Source organism: Arvicola amphibius, chromosome 6, assembly GCF_903992535.2.
Source record: "Arvicola amphibius chromosome 6, mArvAmp1.2, whole genome shotgun sequence".
NCBI classification, from domain to species: Eukaryota; Metazoa; Chordata; class Mammalia; order Rodentia; family Cricetidae; genus Arvicola; species Arvicola amphibius.
In genome coordinates, this window is record NC_052052.2 from 38,152,762 (window position 1) to 38,173,257 (window position 20,496).

The 20,496-nt window shown below is 51.4% G+C and overlaps 1 protein-coding gene across 1 annotated transcript; it reads right to left on the reverse strand.

The window, feature by feature from the left end:
• Nucleotides 1–452: 452 nt before the first annotated feature.
• Nucleotides 453–3,279, reverse strand: Dmrta2 (DMRT like family A2). The gene is made up of 2 exons (XM_038335125.1): nucleotides 2,724–3,279; nucleotides 453–1,507 (listed from the first exon to the last, which is right to left on the reverse strand). Exons 1-2 carry the CDS (start codon nucleotides 3,277–3,279, stop codon nucleotides 453–455), a joined length of 1,611 nt encoding a protein of 536 aa, XP_038191053.1.
• Nucleotides 3,280–20,496: the final 17,217 nt, after the last annotated feature.

Consider the following 20,496-nt stretch of genomic DNA (forward strand, 5'->3'; position numbering starts at 1 on the left):
GATATATATGCGTGTCCCAAAGACTCAATTCAGTGCCAAGAGATGTATACATCCTAAATTTATATTTGTTAGAGAGGATTTTTTTTTTAAATGAAAGGGGAATAGGTTCTGGAGGACACACAAGAGGTTGATTTGTCCTGCCATCCACCTGAGCAAGGCTGGCAAGGCGAGCAAAGCAGAGGGAGCAGCAGGGGCAGGCACCGCCACAGCCGCCCTCGAGATTCTTAGATACCCCCGACCTTTTGACAACAGGGCGAGCGGGCCTGGGGAAAGGTGGCCGAGGCTGGACCAGCACTTAGACCACAAGGCCCCTCTGAGGACACCCGCGCGATTAGCCGAGACCCCCAACCCAGCCAAATCAGCGGAGGGCGCGGGCAGGGCAAGGAGGGGCGGGCGGCTGGGGAGCTGGCTGGGTCAGTGTCTGGGGCCGCCGGGCCGTGGGACCCCGTGTCCTACTGCTTCTCGGGGGTGCCGTTGACCATGGGCCCGTACAGCCCGCTCCCGTAGCCCGGTTCCTTGTGCACCGCGGCGGCGGCGGCGGCCGAGCGGTCGCGCATGAGGTCGCTGAAGGCGTAGTCCATGGGCGGTCGGAAGCCTAGCGTGGGCACCAGGCCGGCGGTGGAGTAGGGCGCCATGAAGGCCAGGCCGCGGCTGTGGGCCGCCGCCGCCGAGTAGGCCAGGCGCAGCGGGCTCAGGCCGAGTGGCGCGCCCAGGGGGTAGGCGCCCGCGTCGGCACCGAAGTGGCTGGCGTTGGGCTGCAGCGGCGAGAAGGCCGAGCGGCTGCTGAGCGAACCCAGCGCGCCCGGCGTCATGGCCCCGGCCAGCAAGGGTCTGTGGTGCGGAGGCGCGGCGGGCCCGGTCTGCAGTGGAGCGGGCAGCCCGGGACCTCCGGCGGCTGCGGCCTCCACGCGCCCGGGCCACGCGTCCTCCACCGCGACGGCTGCGCTCACCGTGGCCTTATCCAGCGGCGCGCCGGGGCCCAGGCCGGCCGCCAAGCCTCCGCGGTGGTGGTTCAGCACCTGCTCGATGGCCTGCACCACGTCGCCGCCGCAGCCCTGCAGCACCAGCTCCAGGACGCCTCTCCGGTGGCCCGGGAAGACGCGCGTCAAGATGTCCAGCGGCGTCCGCTGCCGCGGACCGGGGCCACCGCCCAGCCCCGGAGTCGGTGCGGCCTCCGCCTCTTCTTTGTCAGCCTCCGACCCCGATTCGGAACCCAGGGGGCTGGAGGAGCCGGGGCTGTCCTCCTCGCCGCCACCGCCAGGGCCCGCGCTACCGGGACAGCTGCCTCCTGCCTCCTTGGAGGCCCGGGCCAGAGGCGACCCCGAAAAGGACTCGCCGTCGCCGTTCTCCGAGCCTGAGCCGGGCCGCACCTCTGGGGACGAGGTCCCGGGACCCGAGTCCGCGCCGTCGGGCGACAAGGGTTTCACTGGCTGCGGCTGCGGACTGTCGGGGCGGCCAGCCTGAAGCAGCGTCTTGGGAAACAGATCAAACTTCTGCAGCTTGACTTCTGAGGGGAAAACGGAGATGTGGGGAGAGGTTAAGAACACCGGACCCATCATGCTCAGGCCCGTTGAATGCAAGTTTCCAATCTCATTCCCAGCTTCCAAACTGTCCTCCACTGGGCTCCAGCGCCGCGGTTTTACTTTTATAAAACCCCACAGCGCTCGCTCTCTCTCTCCTCCTGAGCTCACGTTTTATTTTTTCTGTATCCAGAACCCCAACCACCTGGCACCCTGAAAACTTAATGTTCAGTGCACTCTTCCCACACGTGTACCCAACACCTCTACTCCCTTCCCACATTTCCACCCCGCCCTAGAGACGAGGCCTGGCCAAGGTTCAAGCCAGAGCAAAGAGAGCCTCTGGCTATGCCTCACGGTGTGTGGACGGCACTACCCCACTCAGGTTGCCAAACCCTGCCTTAGCTACCGCAGCCTCGAAGAGAGGGCGCCTTGGGGAACTAGGAATTAAGTCTCTCTACAGACAAAATAAGTTCCATTCTGTTTCTAGTCCACAGTTTTCAAATGAAGTCCTAAGAAATTCCCTTCTTCCGATCTGAGAGCCGAGCCCATTCCATGGTCTGAGCCTAACTGTCTCCCTCACAGAAAAACCTTCTAGAGTCTAGAAAGCGGTGGGTTTATGCTGGCAGGAGACAGAAGCAAGGGAAAGGGGTCCAGGGAAAAGTGCCAACCACGAGAGAACCGGCATGCGCTGGGGGAAAAGAAGACAGAATCTAGGGAAAGCGGCGAATGTTTATCCAGAATGCTTTAGGAACGGGAGGAAAGAAGTCTCGCTGAGCGGTGAAAGAGGGCGTCTCCAGTGCTTAGGGAAGCCTGCGGATTAGAGGATCGCAGAGGGTCCTTTCAGAAGCCTTGGGAAGGAAGCAAGAGGGGCTCTGAGGCTTCCGGCTGCCTGCCAGGGGAGGAGACCCAGTAAAATGAGTTGGGCAGTAACTAAGGACTTGCCCCTTAGCAAGACTAAGGCTAAAGCATTGCTTGGGGGCTGGAGGTGAGGAGAAGGAATAACGTGTAAAAACTGCAGACAGGGTTTATGGACGGGCAGAAGCTGGGTGGGTGATGAGCCACAACTTCTGTGGAAGGGAGTTGTGTACTCTGTCACTAAGGAAACAGGCCACTAGGCCTTGCACAGCAGCCCTGGGTCTCGGGCTCCTCCTTCCAGACCCCATCCCCCTCCACCCCCCACCCGCGGCACGACGGCGCTCTCACCTGCGCCCCCTGTGCCCCCTGCGCCCCCAGCACTCCCCGCGGGTGCTCCAGCTCCGGGCCCCCCGCCGTCGGTGGCGCACACTGAACCAAAGACTTCATAGGCGGGTCGCGGTGGGATGATGCCGTTGGCGGCGGCCAGCGCCAGGCCCTCGGCAGTGCCATACAGCAGTTGCAACTCGCGCGCCTCGTTCTCCTCCTGCGCCTGCTGCCTGCGCAGCGCCACCTGTGCCGCCATGACGCGCTGGCGCTCGGCGATGAGCGTGCACTTGGCACACAGGCAGTCCTTCCAGCGGCAGTAGCGCTTGTGGCCCTTGAGCGCGGACACCACTCCGTGGTTGCGGCAGCGCGCGCATTTGGGGGTTCGCGGATACTTCTCTGCTGCTCTTAGCAGCAGGGGCGGCGCCCGCAGCAAGCCCCCGGCCACGCTCACTGGTAGCGATGCTGCGGCGGCCGCTGCCGCGGCCACCGACGCCACCGATGCCACGGGAGGTCCCGTCGCTGTCGCTGCTGCTGTCGCCGCACTAGGCACGCTGGGCAGCTCTGAGCGCAGCTCCATGGCTGAACCTGGCGTGGGAAAAGTGGGGACACCTGAGTGAGGAGAGTACAACGCGTCAGACTTAAGCGCGGCCTGCGGAAACCCAAATTTAGGAAAACTTTGGTTGTACAAGTTTGGTTAGAAGCTGGCAAGTTGCTGGGAAGGTCATTTGGAACCTCCTTGTAAATACGACGACACCCCCACCCCCCCGCGCGCGCTCCTCTCATAGATGCTCTTACATCCAATTTACATGCCAGGTGTAAGATTTCCTTTGAATCAGGATTCCCTTGAATCCTCCAAGGGGGAAAAGACAACGTTTGGATCGGTTCAGTTGAATATAAGGAGGATTTGAAAAGAAAATATTATGCCCAACGCGTAGGTTGATTGGGGTGAGGCGAGAAAGAAGAAATGTGCACCTGAAACGGACTCAGATTACAGAGAAAACTTGGCACCAACAGGCTGGTGTCAAAAGCAAAGTAAAAAGCAAAAACCGTTCTGTCTTGGCGGAAGGGTAAAGGGGAGAGAGATGTGGAGGTGAGGAGTGGGGTTGAGCAGGCTGGGTTGGGCTCTTGTTTGTTGCCTTCAATGTGGGGCAGAGGAACTGGAGCTAGGACCTGGAGAACTTCTTCCTGTAAGAGTAGAGCGAGAACTAGAAGACAAACTTGGAGGCAAAGTTCGGCTTATGGCCTTGGGACCATTTAAAATAAAAAAAGAGTTCGGGGCATGCCGTGGTTTGAGCCTCTAAAGGATATGAGGGAAAATAACGTGGAACCGAAGTTTAGGAGAGCTGAGGGGGATTAAAGAGAAAACCCATTTTTAAATAAAGCTATCTTTGGACAGGCGGCCATCTAGCTCCAAGATTAGTTTGAATAGAGAGGAAAACATCCCCAAACAGCTGACACGGGTGATCTGGGCACAGTCCACGGGGAGCGACGGTGATAAGTAGGAAAAACTCTACTGAAACAGGTGGAGTGGGGATAGGGCGAGACCTGTGGCGTGGGGTTCAGCCCTTTAGTCTGGAGTAGTCGAGGAGGAAGGCATGTCTTCGAAACCTTAGGCTTTGCAAAACCTCCTTTTCCTTCAACTCCTCCTACCCAACCCCCACCCCTCCCAGTTTGGGGACCAAGTCCTCAGACACGCCCTCCTCATCCTGGGACCCCTTGGGACCCCGCTCCTGCGCAGGTTCCAGAGTTTTGGTCTTCAGGCTAGGGTTTCGGGACGTGGACTCCCCAGCAGGCCTCAGCGAGGCCAGGGAGTCGCCTCGGAAACTGACCCCGAAGGGACAGGAGAGTCCCACCTGCGCCGCAGCTGCAGAAGGCCCAGCAGGCCCAACTCCTGGCTTCCGCTGCGGCCTTCACTACCCGCCACCCTGCCCGGGGCCCCGCCAGAGCCGGGGCCCCGCTACCGGGGTCTCCGTCTGGGAAGCCCAGACCTCAGCGCGCGTTGGGGGCCTATCCGCCCAGACCCTCCGGCATGCAGTCCCTAAGGCCCTAGGGGCCTAGGCCTCGCCCTCGGGGGCCGCCAGCCCGGTCGCCTCCCCCGCTCTGAGGCCAGCCCTCTGCTACCTGCCTCGGCCACCGGGCTCCTCCTCCGCTGGCGCCGCACGCACCGCCCAGCTCCGCTAGCGCCGCCGCTCTCTCGGCCTCTTCTCCTCGCCCCCGGCCCCTTCTCAGACCACGTCACCCTCCTCCTGCCACCATGTCCGAACTTCCGGACCACTCCCCCCCCCCACTCGGAACACGGCAGTCCAACACTCCGGAGGGGACTCGGGGCTGGGGACCCGTCCGGGGGCCGACTGGTGGGAACCCGCGTCCCCTAGGTGCGCTCCGGACACAGCGCTCAACCCGGGCCTGGGTAGCCCGGCGCTGCCAGATCTCAATGAGCTGCTCGCCCGCTCTATTGTTGCTCCTCAGGGCTCCATTAGACAGAATTGGACAACAATGTGGCGCCTGCCATTGGCCAGGGGAGGCAGCCGGCGCTCTGATTGGCCGGGCCCGCGCCCGGGGAGCCCCTCATTCTACAGTGTCCGAAAGATTCGAAACTCCGAACGCTCCGCTGAGCGCCTGCGGGAGGGGAGGGGGCGCCAGGGAAGGAGCGCGCGAGGAGGAGCGTTGCGAATGTCGTGACAAGAAGTTTCCGTGCGCCCGGGAGCGTGTGAATTGCTCCTAATTACCGTGTCCGGTGCGCCTCTCCGCCTAGACGTGTGTAACCCCTCTACTTCTGGGGGCGCCGGCTCCGCAGCGCCACTCCGCCTTGGCCGGGGGCGCTTGGCAAGGCAGAGCTTCCCAAGTGGCCCTGGAGGCCTGGGGCGGGACGGGGGCAGGTGACAATTCAATTACCGCTGTCGGAATGGGAGTGGAACCCGGAGGCCGGGGGGCCGGGGTGGGGGAGGGAGTGCGTTCACCGCAGACCTGCCAAGACGGTTCTGCCGGCTTCCTTCTGACGGGGTCGGGGTGCTTCTAAGTCCGACCCGCTCCGAGGTAGTTGAAAGCTGTTTTGCTCCTCCCCCTCCCTCCCCTCTGCCACCTTTAACGCTAAGTTCCTTCGTTCGCAAAGTCCTGACACCACGGGCAGCACGGAGGGTAAGTGTGATTGGTAAGGATTTGCGTTTTTAAGCGGGGAACCCAGAGAAACAGGGACCCCGCGCCGCAGCCTCTCCTCTCCCCGCGCCCCTGCCCTAACCCCTCGGCCCCCTGTGCCCTTGCCTTTCTTCATTTCTCCGCATCTCGCTCCGGTTGTGGTGGTGGTGGTGAAATTCTTTTTGTCGTTGTTTGAAATTAACGAAGTTTACTTGTAAGTTTTTTAAACGAAAGTAAAAAGCAGCCTTGCGGCTCCCCAGATCCTCTCGGACGCTGGAAGCACGGGCCAGTCGGTCGGGCCACCAGGCCACAAGGCTGCCTCAGAGGGCGGGGGCCCTGGACCAACGACAACTTGGCCTTCTGCGACCTGTGCTGACGTCACGGCCCCAGGACCTCTTCGGTCAGCGGAGAAGGTAGCAGGTTCGAATTTTGTATCTTCCGTAGTTATTCCCATTCGGGAAGAGATGGTGAAGTCCTTCTCCCTAGGATTCTCTAGCTCGGACTCTCCGCTCTGCCTTTGCCGCTAACATTCTGTTACTCTTAATTTTATTTTTGTTTTCTACTTTTCTCTCTTCTTCAGAGTAAAGAAAATTCGTTTAAATGAAAAGTGAAGCCATCTCCTCATTTCCTCTCCGCTCTGTACCCTACGATTTTGCATTGCTTTTTAGAATGCCCTGGACCTCGGGAGTCGGGGCTATGCCAACGCAGACGCACACATGTTAGGCGCACGGAGCCGGTCTCGGTCTGCAGCCCCTTCTGCTAGGCGGACCCGCAGCAGGGGCGGGAGGAAGGCTAGGTGAGCAGGATCCCATAGCAGGACCGCCCGCCTGCGAGGGTCCAGGATGCGCCCTGTTCAAGAAGTCAACTGAGGATCCAAGACCTGAGGGAGTGATGAGTCCCAGAATCTGGCGGGCAACTTCCAGAAAGGCCAGGCCCGTCTCAAGGGATCTTGGATCCGAATAGTACAGAATAGCAACCTGGTTGCGAACTACCGAGAAAGTTCCTTCTCTGGAACGGGAGAAAAGATTTGGCAGGGAGCTAAGATTCTGGAGAGGCAGAGTGAGGGTGCCCTCAGGACCTAACCCCCCCCCCTCTCTCTTAAATTCCCAGGGGTCAGTCAGTTGAGTAACTCTCTAGCTGTGCCTGAGCGCTGGCCTGCTGGAGGGAGGGGCGGGAAGGCTCGGTGCGCTGCGGGATTCCAGGAGCCCGCCTGCTTCTAGAACTCTCTCTCTCTCTCTCTCTCTCTCTCTCTCTCTCTCTCTCTCTCTCTCTCTCTCTCTCTCTCTCTCTGTCTTTTGGAAGGTTTTGCAGAAAATTTTTTAAACCCCGAAACGAAATAACCAACCAGATCTACATAGTTTTCTCGGAAGCCGTGGCCTAAACACCCTTTCTCGCGCTTGAGGCCGGACCACTGAGTCCTGCCACTTGACGAACTCACAAGAGCCAACGGTTTTGGGAACCGAGCTCTTGCCTGGACCTGGATCGAACCTTCTTTTCTTAAGAAAAGGAGGTATGGCGTCCTGGAACCCAGCCCAGGCCAAACCACAGGATGTCTCCCCTCTCCTGGTGCTCTTTCTAAGTTGGTATCTCCACAGGTTTCTCTTTTCACACGCCGGGGTTGGTGTTGTTCATGTAAAGAATGTTACGGAGGGAAGAAGAACAAAACAAAACAAAAACCGTTCTGGGCTGAGATAACCATGCTCACACCGGTCGGATGCCTCTGCCCAGCTTCCCAGGCCACTCTTGCTGATGTGAGCAGCTGCCCCGAAGGGAGAGAACAGGAAGGATGGATGGCCCAACTGAGCCGCTAGCCTTAGGGAGAGTATGCCCAGGTTGAGGCAACTAGATGAGCCCCCCAACACACACACACACACACACACACACACACACACACACACTTCCACCCTCGTGAACTCACTGCAGGTTTGAACACACGGGGAGCGCGCTCATCTCTGACGTTACCCCCCACCCAAAGGACCCTTTCAAAAAGTTTGGCCTCACAGTGTGCTCTCATAAGCATGTTCACCTGCAGGCACCATTTGGTGAATGACCTCAAACCCAGACACCTGCAGAGTCCCACGTCGTAAGTGTGCACCCTTGACGTTGAGCACATCTGTCTCGGGCACAGAACGCTACCGTCTCCTGGGACCGTGGCAGAGGAAGCCCAAGACCTCCTCCACTCCAGATGAAGTGGTTGACGGCGAGGGCCCAACTCACGCTTTCAGTCTGTCCTCAGCTCAGAATCATTTGCTTGCCAGGTGGGGCCGGCCAGTGTGGAGGGGGCGTGTGCACCCAGCCCAGAAATCCGCCACACCCTCATTCCAACCCCATCCATCTCTCTGAGCCACTCCACAGCAGAGGCCCAGAGGGAAGGCCCAAGTGGGGACCTGGGGTGATGTGCGGTTGGGCGCCGAGAATGACGATTCTGTACCACTGACTAGGAGAAGGGTTGGGGGCATCAATGGGGGACCTGGGAAGCGTTGACTTTTGCGCTGTTTGCCCGTGGCCTCGGAGCAAGCAGACGCCATCTGTTTGCCGGCTGCGACGCGTCCCGTTTAATTACCCTCCCGGCAGCCTAATAGAGATGATATTAAACTAAATCTTTCTGACATTAAAAGTAATTATCCCCAAACCGGTGGCTCTGGGACGGATTCGCCCCTCCCGCACAGACCCCTTTCCCACCGCTCTGGATTCCGTTAGTTTGGCTGAAACTCTTCACCTGGGAAGGGGCTGGAGAAAGAAGGCGCCTTGGGAGACAGCGTCCCGAAGGCAGGCGTGCCTGACACGCGTTTTGCGCTCCAGAGTGGCTCCTGTTCCTGCGTGGACGCCAGCACATAAGACATTTTTCCTCCAGTCTTGCTGTTTAAGACCCTCAGTTATGCGTGCCAGCGCAAATGGGGAGAAAAGTAGCCTTGCTTGCTGTCTCTGTTTCTTTTGAAATGGCCCTTGATCTTGTCTAAGCTAGGGCCAAGGGAAAGACACGACTTTGGAATTAGGAAACAAAACAAAACGAAACAACAAACCACACTGCCCACGGTGGCTGTGGGCTTTTGCATGTTCTTCCTGTGAGGGGTCCAGCGCCTTCACTTGGCCTGTCCCACCTTCCTCTATTGGGCCCCATTATCTCACTTGTCAGGTGAGAAACAGATTCCCAAACAGGAGGACAAAACAGAGGAGCACAGATTTTATCCCTAGCCGGTGGTCTGCAAAGTTCTGGGTTCCACCTGAGGCTCTCCTCTGCACTTGTGGTCCAATTACTGGCACTTAGCGTCTTTGGGGAAAGAACACTGGGCATCTTACTCAAAAAGCACGTGAAGGGCCAACTGAGGAAGGACATGCAGGAGGCACCAACGCCAACCTCCAGCCATAGCCACAGCCACAGTCACTGGACAAGTAGGGGCTGCACGAGGTTTCAAGGCTTTCTGTTTTGAAGTGTCTCCTGCATTCAACACTCCTCTAAACTGTAGGTGTGGCATGCTTGCTTAGCACAGAGTGCTAATGGGAATTGCAACAGCCCACTTCAGACCCAAGTGGCTCAGGCAGTGAGGTATCTTGCCTGGGGCCACCATGCTGCATAACCTTAAAAAAGAAATCCAGATCCAATGCTCAGTCTTAGGCCTTTGTCTCCTCACCTCAATTCTGAGCATAATGTGGGGCTTAGGTTTCTTTTAGGTTTGATTTCACTAAATTTGCCAGTTATTCACAGAAAACCGAAAATCTGGCCACTCATGTTGAGTCCCTTGGATGTGCCAGGCTCTGAGGACCAGAGAACAATTACTTGTAATGTATTCTTACAGAATTCACTGGTCAACTAGGCACAAGGTCAGCCAGGCACTGTTGACCTCATGGTGAGAACAGTGGGCATGGAAGGGGCTTCCTGAGGGAACCCTTGATGCCAGCTTCATGTTTCCCACATGGAAGCTGCCAATGCTTGTTCTCATAAAGTAAACATAAACATTTTGGAAAATTTAGTAGAGTATATTTGATACGTATTTTTGTAGGCTGTTTCTGTGTGTTCATTTACAAAAATATGCATTTTGTTTATAAGTATAAGCATTTTTTTCATGTTAATCAACACAGTCTTCAAAAAGGGCTTTAAAATATTCAGTTATATAGATGTATTTTATTTAGCCAATTCTTAGTCTCCAATTTTTGCTCTGATAGATAGCATTGGTACCACAAGCATCCTGTGTGAATGTGACCAATTATTTCCTTAGGATAAATGACTAGACATGCAGTCCAGCCATCAGAAGCCTTCCCCTTTAAAGGCATCTGATAGCTGCCTGTCAAACAGCCTTCAGAAAAAGGCTATGACAGGCAAAGTGCTCAACAGATGCATCTTGGGATCTTTTTAATCTTTGCTAATTCAAGCAAGAAAAGCAGTATCTCTCAGGCACTGCAATTTACATTTCCTTAGGTTTTTCTTTATGTCTTAGTCGCTGCTGTCTGTTTTAAAATAACCTGCATGCATCCTTGAAAACATTATAACCCGCTCTGCTCTCACTTAGGTCGCTGCACACTCAGGGCAGCAGCGCCCTCCTTCCTGCCGAATGGGCTACATTTCTCCATTCTTTGGGTTACTGGTCTTGCTAGTACCACCCTGGGGCTTTAAACTTTTTTTTTTTTAAAGGTAGTCATACTTGTTAATTGCCTCTATAAATAGTGTATATTTACAGTGTCTTGCTTAAAGACTTTTCAGTTTTAAACTTCTAAAATCATTTACCTATATTTTTACATTTATTTAGCTGATAAATACCTTTATTAGCTGTTTTCATTTTCTACCTTTATACATTTAGTTCGGTTGAAATTAATTTTTATGAAAGGTGTGAAGTTTGTAACTGTCCCAAAAATGATTAGTAGGCTATCTGTCACAGGACTGTGCCGCATGACCTGTCCTTTTCTCCACCACCACACACCAGATCTCAATGCCCTGTATTGGCCTCAGCTTTCCCAGCCTCAGAGCTCTTAACTGTACCTGTGTAATATTCAGGAGGGTGGGTCATTCAGCTGAGTCCCAGTTCTTTTTCAAACTTCCCATGCTCTTTTCAAAATACACTAATCTGAATTAACATTTTTGATAATACAAAGAAAATACTTTTATTTCTGTATCAAAGACTCTAAGGTTAACAGTTGTTGACAAGACACAAAAAGGGTTTGAGAAGCTACAGATAATCATTGTTGGATTCAATCTCCCTTCATTATTTTACAGAGCATCTGACACGCTCCCAACCCAATCTTAAGCATGATTTGTTCAGGTGACAAAATTATGGTTTCTTTCCATTAGTCCTCAGCTTCTTTCTTTCTTTTTTTTTTCTTTATCTTCTTTTTCTCTGGACTAGGAACTGCTGTGCTGGTGCATTGCTCTTCCTCAGAAAGCTGAATTAACATTTTATGAATTTCAAATCTTGTTAAAAATAAAATAATTTGACCCCCCCTTTCTTCCAAGACAGAGTTTTCTGTATAGTCCTGTCTCCTGGAACTCACTCTGTAGACTCAGAGATCTGCCTATCTCTGCCTCCCAAATGCTGGGATTAAAGGTGTGTGCCACATGGCCAGGTGGAGGCCATCTTTATAAATTACTTTACAAGGTGAGATGTTTTCATCCAAAACATCGAACTTATTCCTAGGGGGACACTTTTGTAAACACCATCCTCCCCCTCCATACTGTTTAACAGATATTCTTGGTATAGTGTAGCTATTTAGAACAGAATCTTTTCTCCTGTTACACCTAACTGCTAATGACATGGAGCTTAAGAAAATTATTTACTGTCTTAACCTTGGGACCAGCCTCACTCCTCAACACTCTCTTCCATGTAAAGTTTTCAAATAGTGTTTAAAGTTTTTTGAGGCTCTGAACGAACCAGACAGAAGGGAAGAGATCAAAGGTAAAAAGACCAGGTGATTTGCAGGTCCTCCTGGACTTTGGGGACCAATCAACAGATTGGTGACTTCAGGAGTTAGCTCCCAGGGGGATGTTCCAAGAGTCTTGGCTGTGATGTTGAGGCAGGAAAGGAAGGGGAATTTAAGGGGACCGAAGCACAGAGAGGAGCCTCTGGACCTACAGTCAGTCCAAGCGTCTCTGGTTGAAGTCTTTTACCAGCTGAGTCAAGGATTCTGGGTATAAAGGTTGCCATACTTCGCTGACACTGGCACCTCCTGACCTTGCGGGAGTCGCCAGCTCTCTCAGGGCTTGCTTTCCAACTGCCATGGCAGATTGACTGGAGGGCAGCTGCAGCCAGGCCACCCTAAGGAGAGGACAGGGAATAGGGCTGGCTCCTGGGGCAGATCCGCTCAGATTTTCCAGATTGTAGCAAGGAATTGCTGGTTGCCATGAACTCTTAGCCTGTAGCATCCAGGACACAGACCAAACTGAAGAGGGAGGGAGGGAGGGATTTGGAAAGAAGCCAAATGCATGCCCAGGTCACCTGTCAGTTTTCATCCCTTCCGTATTTTTTTTTAACTCTGCCCCCCCCCCCCCCCCATATTTCCTGTTTTGTCACACAGTATGTTACTAGTTGGACTAGGCAGTTCCAAATTTCCTGAATTCTTCAGGACCTGCTAGGTCCATCCATCTCCAATTTGGAGATGTCCTGTATTAGTTGGTCCAGATTCCAACATGTTGCTCTCCCCCCACCCCCAGGATGCCTTCTGATCCAGCCTCTGAGATGCCTCCACTGTGTCTTGTCAGGGGCAAAAGGGGCACATGCTGATTCTGGGGCGTAGAGGATTCCCACGTGCCTCTGTGTTGTCCTCTCTGAAACCATCCACCCATTTTCTACTCCTTCTGTGGAAGGAATGAGAAGGGACTATCAGAAGGAATTAGAGAAGTGGCCCCCCAGGGGACTGGTGTGGGAACTGCTGAGAATGCTTGTTTACAATTAGAGAATGGCTTTTCACTACCAGTTCCCTGAGCTAGCCTGCTGGGCTTGGAGGAAGGGACACTTTCTTCGGTGGACTCTTCATTCCTGGGGTACTGAAAATGGCTCCACAGGCCCACAGGGAGTGGCACTATTAGGAGGTGTGGCCTTGATGCAGGAAGTGTGCCAGTGGGGCAGGCTTTAAGGTCTCAGATGCTCAAGCCTGGCTAGTGTGTTACTGTCTCTCCCTGCTGCCTGCTGATTCAGATGTAGAACTCTCGGCTACCTCTCCAGCACCATCTCTGCCTGTGTGCCACCATGATAATAATGGACTAAACCTCTGAACTGTAAACCAGCCTCAGTGAAATGTCTTCCTTTGTAAGAGTTGCCACGGACATGGTGTCTCTTCACAGCAATAGAAACCCAAACTAAGACTCCTTCTCAGCACCCTGATTATCTCCATGAGAAGGAAAACCAGGCATCTGGGAGCTGGAGACAGAACAAACTTGCTCTCAAGTGCCCTTGATTTTGAATCCTAATCTGAAAACTCCCTCCTTCCCCAGAACCGAAATTCAGAGGGATTGGCATGGCTGAACAACCTCCCAGCGTACCCTGGTGTTTCAAGGTCCAAGAGGGACTCAGGACTGTCTCTCTCTGTCCATGCTTCACATACTGTGTTCTGGACATCACATTGACCAGAATACGAAACCAAAGCACCCTGCCCACATAAGCAAGGAAGGAGCAGAACAGCCCGGGGGCACCCCCAGTTCCCCAGGAAGTATACTCTCACCCATGCCCTCGTGGCTTCTATTTGGAGGCTCACGCCAGAGTTGATTCTTTACAAGCCTCCTCCATGGCGTACCGCTTTTGTTGAAGGAAGCATGTTCTTCATCCTGCCTATAACTTCCCATAGCATGGAAGAAACTCATGAAGAAATTGAAGCGTGGATTGATAGCTACACATGCCAGTTCCTTATGGACACTTGCTATAGGTAAAATGTCAGGTCATAATGGAGACTTTACAGTAGCCAGTTCATTGCTCTGGTCCTCAGTTTCTCTATCTAAAGCATAATGTTCTGAGATAAGGACTACAATGTCATGGCTAGGAAGACCACAGTTTCTCAATGGATGTTCAGCAGAGTCCTGGCATTCACATCTGGAAAGAAGCAAGTTCCTGGCCACTTCTTCTGACCCCCAAAATATAGAGAAAAGTTTCAGTAAGGCTTGCTGTTTGTTGCTAACTTCCCAGAAAAGCCTTATGCAAATGTTACTAGTGTGTGCCCATGGGAGACAGGTAACATTTGCAAGCCTGGACACCTGTATCTAGAAGGCAGGCTCTATCCTTATGCTGGAGATAGCTCCCTTGGCTAATTTTGGGATCTCAGACTGCCAGGTTCACCATACTCCCCGATGAGACTTACCCAAGAACTTTTTGACTTTCCATCATTGGGAAAGGGAGACTTTGGATTTCCATAGTTCTGGGAATTCTCTGGCACTAAAATTGGTGGTTCCATACCACTCCTGTCTGGACATTCTAGGTTAAGGGCAGAGGCTGAGAATCCAGTTTGTAAGAGGGCTTCTGTGAGTGAGCAAGCCAAGGCTAACCTCATTTCCACAGGACAAACGCTGGTTTGGTGAAACATCTGGGAACAAATACTTGCTGTGGAGGCAGGCTGAGCATAGGACAGCGGTGTATAGCATAGCGGCGCAGAGACATCTGCTGTTCTGCCCCTCAGTTTATCAGTGCATGAAGTAGGGACTATATGTTACTCCTCAAAGGGCAGTTTGTGTTCATCTACTATCAGTGCCCTGTGCCAGATCCCATAGGTGTGGAAAGACTTCTGTACAAATAACTGTAGTATGTGATACCTGCTCTGCCAGCCAAACACGGGGGATTAGACGAGGGCCCTGCCTTGTGCTGTGGGAGATCCAGGAACTTACTGGGAAAGAAGGGTAATACTGGCCTAAGCTCAGAAGCCGAATGGTCTGTGTTTGATCTGGACCCTTGACTTACTGGTTGTGTGTGACCTTGAACAAATGACCTAACCTCCTGGGCCTTAGTTTGAGCATCAGTGAAGCAAAGAAAATGATACAAAGAACAAGGGAGTTGGTGCTATTACACCTCACACTGTCTGGGTGTATAATGGACAATGTTTAAGTAGTCCTTTTATTATCCACGGTTGTTTCAGAAGCACGCTGATCCTGCTCTCGGGGAGTTTATTCCTTAAACAAAACCAGGGCACTTTCTTATCCAGGAAGAATTTGGAAGGAGTGTGTAGGGTAAGGAAGGAACTTCTAACCCTGAGGGCGTGCAGGACAGATAAGCTTGAGAGCCAGACACAGGTCTTCAGAGGTTGACTAAGGTTATAACCTACCTGTGGGGCTGAAGCAGTCAAGGAGGGCTCTCACCAACAGCGGAAAGCTCAGGGCACACCAAAGCCCTTTCCTCTCCATTAGTTATGTGTCCCCAAACCTGCTTCCAAAACTGTTCACAGGGTGAGCCCAAGGATGCGATGGAAGAACAGTGCAGTCTTACAGTGGGATGACCTAGGAACTCAACACCAATTCCTTTTTTTTCTTTCACTAATAAAGGGTTGGTTTTGCTTCAGTAACCACTGGGTACATGCCTGCCATGAGGCAGTCAGGGCTGGCTCTGGAAACAAAGATCAAGATATAATTTCTTGGCCTTTCAATGTTATTAGGTGAGTTGGAGGTCAGAGATAGAAGTGACTATCTTTTAGTCCTTTTCGGCCTGTGTCTCGGTTTAAACTGTCAATAGATTGAGCTACAGTGTGCTTGTTGCACGCCGGTCATTTTGCTAGGTCTTGAGGATATGAAGTGATTCTGGCCTTTTGGGGGCTCACAACCGGGGTGAAGGTCATGAACTAAAGTACAGTTTGGAAAGACTCAGCACAATGAAAGGGCAGCACAGGCATTTGAGCTGCGGTGTGAGGTAGGTTATGGTCAAGAACACAGGTGAGAGGAAGCACGGGAAGTGAGGAATGGAGGCTGGCAGAAGTCTGTGAAAGCGGTACCGTGCGAGGCCAAAGACGACAGAAAGCTAGCACACTTGGGAAAACTGCTTAACTCAGTGTGTGCTGAGGGCATGAATGGAGATGCAGATGGGAAAGGAGGTAGGGTAAGTGATGGGGCTTAAATCCAAACCAAGGATTAGGGTTTTGTTTGGGAGGCATGGGGAAACTTCTGAGAGGATTGAGGCAAGGTAAGGCAAGTGAGAGAACTTCCTGGCAGGAGTGTGGAGAATGAGACCAACTGGGATGTGATTTTATAACCTTAACGAGATGATGAAACTGAAGGGAAGATACTGGAGTGGGAGAAAGGATCAGGGAATGGATCTGGGAGTCCCACATGCAGTAAGTGTTGCTGAAATCCTGGCTTCGGACACATTTTCATGTAATGGCAGCACTAGGAACTTTAGGAGTGAGTCATACGGGAGCCATGTTGTTTATTAAACATGGCTTTCCTCGTTCTAGCATCCAACACTTTACTATCAGAAAGTCTTGGTAGTGAGGCTGTGCTTCCCTCGAAGGCAGCACTGCCTTGTTGCTGACCTGCAGGGGTTCAGAGTCAAAGGGATAGATGAAGAACTCTGCCCTGCCCCTTGATGCAGATGGGGCTTGAGATAATTGCTCTGAGCTTGTTTCCAGTACGAAGGAGGTTTAGAACATCTACCCACAGGGCTGTTGTGAGGCTAGAAGGTTTGTGGTGCACTGAGTATCTGATTCATCCTAATGCCAACCTAGGGCTCTGGGATACAAGAGCTCCGGGTCGTCTGTGTTGTTCCCCAAAAGCTGTCACTTCTCATGGCCCCCCCACACTAATCCTCTGGGTTCACAGGTGGACAACAGCTCTTTCAACTGCTTTAGTGAAATCTCCTAAGGTTTTATCAACAAGTTACTGTTAGCAATTCCCCCTTCCCCCACATACTTTTTTTTTTTTTTTAAGCTGAAAAGCTGTGGTGTAGGAAGCTGAGGTGACTTCCCCAAGGCAGAGTACTAGTGAGTGAATGGAGCTGACTCCTGCACCCAGGCCATATGGCTTCAGAAGATGGGCTCTTAAGCACGTAATACTACTTGGCAAAACCAAGAACAACTAACAAATTGTGAAAAAGAGTTAAGGGAGAAAAAAAAAAAAAAAAAAAAAAAAAAAAAAAAAAAAAAAAAAAAAAAAAAAAAAAAAAAAAAAAACCCAACCATGTTCTTTTAATCATGATTCCTGTCAGATAAGCTTTCAAAATGTAGTGGAAGCTGGGTGCACACCTTTATCTCAGCAGAGAGGCAGAGGCAGGCAGATCTCTATGAGTTCCAGGCCAGTCAGGGTTAAACATTAAAACCCTGTCTCAAAATTTTCACTGGAGGGCTACGGTGTGAGTGGTAAGAACTCTTATTGTCTTTCAAAGCTGATTATTTGAGAAAGCTAGAGCTTTCTCAAATGCAGAGGGAGGTTCAAGGCAAGAGAACTGAGTGGTAACATTTAACCATCTTTGGGAGCTTTTAGATACAAAAATGTGACTTGATAATAGAAAATCACACAACTTCACCATCCCAATTAGTCTGATATTGTTTGCTTGGTGCAAACGGTGGCTCTGATTTCTTTTTTTGTTAACAGATTCCATGAAGAGTCTGAGGAACACAGACTCCCTTTCTGGAAGAACACACACTTAACTTTTGCACAAGAAAGAGGATTCCAAGAGCAGCTCCTGGGGAGAAGGCAGACTACCTACAGAACAGCAGAAAGCAGCTGGCCAGGCTTTGAGTCTTTTGCTAAGATGAGGGGACGTGGGCAAGTCTCAACCCTTTTTCAGCACCTAAGTAAAACTGGACCGATCATCCCTGGCTCACTCACAGCAGCGGACTGCTGACAACAGTGAGGTGAGGGCACTGCGAAGTGCTAGCTGAATGTTGTCAGGATATAGAGGTTGGGAGAATCTCCTCACCGGGTCACACACAGCAGAGCTAGGGCCAAAATGGGAAGAAGCCTCTCAAGTGCACACACATGGGAAGACCTCCCACTCCCGAGGATTTTAAGATGATCATGTGAGAAATGGGTGTGGAGGATTACACAGATGTAAATGCAATGCCTTAACTTAGTTATTTCTGGACTGAATTTAGCATGGTGTCCTTGTGGGATCTAGAACTGGGGAGCTGAAGGGGATGGGCAGAAGTGTGCCAGTCAGCGATGCTGCCAATGGAGACAGGTAAGACTCTCTCTGGTACCCTATGAGGAAATGTGCAGAGCTCTGCAGTCTCTAAACTCTAGCCTGCTGCCTGGCATACCCAGGTCAGTACCTCTAGCTTTAACACAACTACAGAGGTGATGCTTTTTAATTTCACTGGCTGAACAAAACCTACAAAATCTTAACCCCTTGCATTAGAAAGACTCCACAAGAATGTTCCCTTCCAACTCAGGCGGTGAATGCTTTTGATTCAGATGAACACTTACCTGTACGCCTCATAAAACTAACAGGGTCAGATCACAGTGGCCTTCTAAACCAGAAGCCTTCCAAAGAACCTGCAACTATTAAAAGGCAACAGCAAACTGACATTGCTTCCGCAACTCCTCAAAGAACAAGTGGTACCCCGAGAGCACAGGGCAGCGACCTAGACGGGGACCAACCGCAAGCAGCAGACCAAGAGTATGGAGGGAGTATGCTGCAGGCCTCACGGGGCCTGGAGGCTGTGATGTGGAGCTCAAGGAAGTCTAAGGGTAAGAAGATCGTAAAAGACACTGTTGGTTTGACTTTGTGGCGGTAGCAAGTCACTTTACTGCTGTGCTTATGAGAGGGTTCCAACGCTCTCTCCTCCTTTTCTGGAGTGAACACTAACAGGACCTAAGGACAGGAGTTCAGGAGGCTGAGCCAGTTAGACAGAGCTTTCCAAGGTAGGACTGAAAAAGGGTTTGTCAACTTCACACACATTCAAGTCACATTTAATAACGTTTATGAAATTGGTTTCAGAGTAAAGTCTATATGTTGGTATACAGAAGTAAACGGGAATGGCAGGGAACCATATAATGAAGTCAAATCCAGATCAGATGGAACAACTTAAACATAAGAGTGAGTTCAGAGATCTTGCTCAACCCCTGCCCATACCCTGGCTGCTGTTTCTGAGTATGGCTTGAGTTCAGGGTTGTGGCTTCTCACAGCAGCTACAGAACAAGGTCTAGCTGGACAAAGAGGAGCTGGTGCCCTAGTACAGCTGCAGCTTCGGAAACGACATCTTGTGGTGCCACTTGATTAGGAAAGAAGGAGCTGGAGAGAAAGCGCTCAGGTGGACTCCCCTGACAGTGCGCTCCCTTCTCTTCAGTCAGCTGACAGGTGAAGAGTATTAGCAACATCACTTAGAAGAGTTTTGACGTTCTTGGTCGAGCATCAGAGGAAAACAGGTGAATTTTTCTGGCCGATATTTTTTGAGTAGAGGGAAAAGTGACCAGAATTATCTTCAGCTTTGGTTAAGTCTTCTCAGAACCTCATAGTGGAACCAGGGAAATACATCTAACACACTTACAAAATAACCAAACTGGGAAGTCAACTCTAAAGATAAAGACCAGAGATGACACAAAAATAGCCACAGAGAACATTTCAAGACTAAAAGGAAATTGATTGGCTGTGAAGATATAAATATTCTTATGAACTACCCCAAACCCCAAACCCATATATTAACGAAGTCCACATCTACAAATCAAACCCCACATTACTACATACCAATCAGGCAACACATGAATTCTAGGCTATGCCTCCAAATTTGCTCTCTTAAATATATGACGACTGAATTTTTAGCCAAAGAATGAGATCCCTTTTATTTGGGATATAAATTCAATATCTAATATTAAAACATTCAGAAACTAAAATTATAGAGCAAGTCCCTTATTGCAGGAGAGCCCACAGGGCAGCTGATCAGCTTTTGGCAATAGAGAAGGTGTTTAAAACATGTATTGTGGGGTGTGCCTGTAATCCTAGCACTTGGGAGGCTGAAGCAGATGACTGCAAGTTTGAGGCCGGAGCTACATAGTGAGAGCTGGTCTCCAAAAGTCAGAAAAAAAAAGGGAAACAAACACCCCACCAAGTGACAAGTGTCCCAGATGTATAAGTAGTAGAGGGAGGAAAAGCAGAACTGAGTGCGGTGTACACTGATGGCCCAGCAACTTGGTAGCAGGTGCCTGGGAAGTTCTAAATGCCTCTCTGCAAGCCAGATAATAGCTTCCCACAGCTGGCCAGTAGCAAGACTTAGTCCTGGCACCTTGCACACTGCCTCAACATACTGTGTACTCGACTAGCTCCCCAAGCTGCAATGAAACAAAAAAATTCCTCCAAGATGGACTATGGAGCCCATGGTAGTAGTATATAAACAGCTGCATATATTTCAAATCAGTCCTCCAACAGCATCTCACATTTTAGTGAAGGAGTCATTTATACTACATACTTCTCTACCCAAAAATGTCTAACTTCCAGGCCAAGAATGTCCTACTTGACTTTTTTCTCTCTGCCTTTTAAAATTAGGTGATAAACTTAAAATCCAGTTATGGACATAAAAAAGCAGAGGTCTGAGCCCTGGCCCAATGACACATATCAAACACACAGCTTCTTGATATCAAGGACAAAAAGAACTGTCCTGGACACTGAAGGGGAAAGATGGGAACTGGAGAGGTAAAAGTTCTACGAGGGCTCACTGGCACTCAACAGTAAACAAGGGTGTTAAACAAGAGTGGAGAGCAGGTATCAACAGGGGAGGCCATGGGGTTGTAGTGCTCCATCGTGAGGATTGGGGAACATACACTCATGGA

What these genes read in the sequence shown, in the direction of transcription:
- Dmrta2 (XM_038335125.1), bottom strand. Translation starts at nt 3,279, where the DNA reads ATGGAGCTGCGCTCAGAGCTGCCCAGCGTGCCTAGTGCGGCGACAGCA. An exon ending in AGGGGGCACAGGGGGCGCAG is followed by an intron (nt 1,508 to 2,723) that starts GTGAGAGCGCCG and finishes TTTTCCCCTCAG; the next exon opens with AAGTCAAGCTGCAGAAGTTT.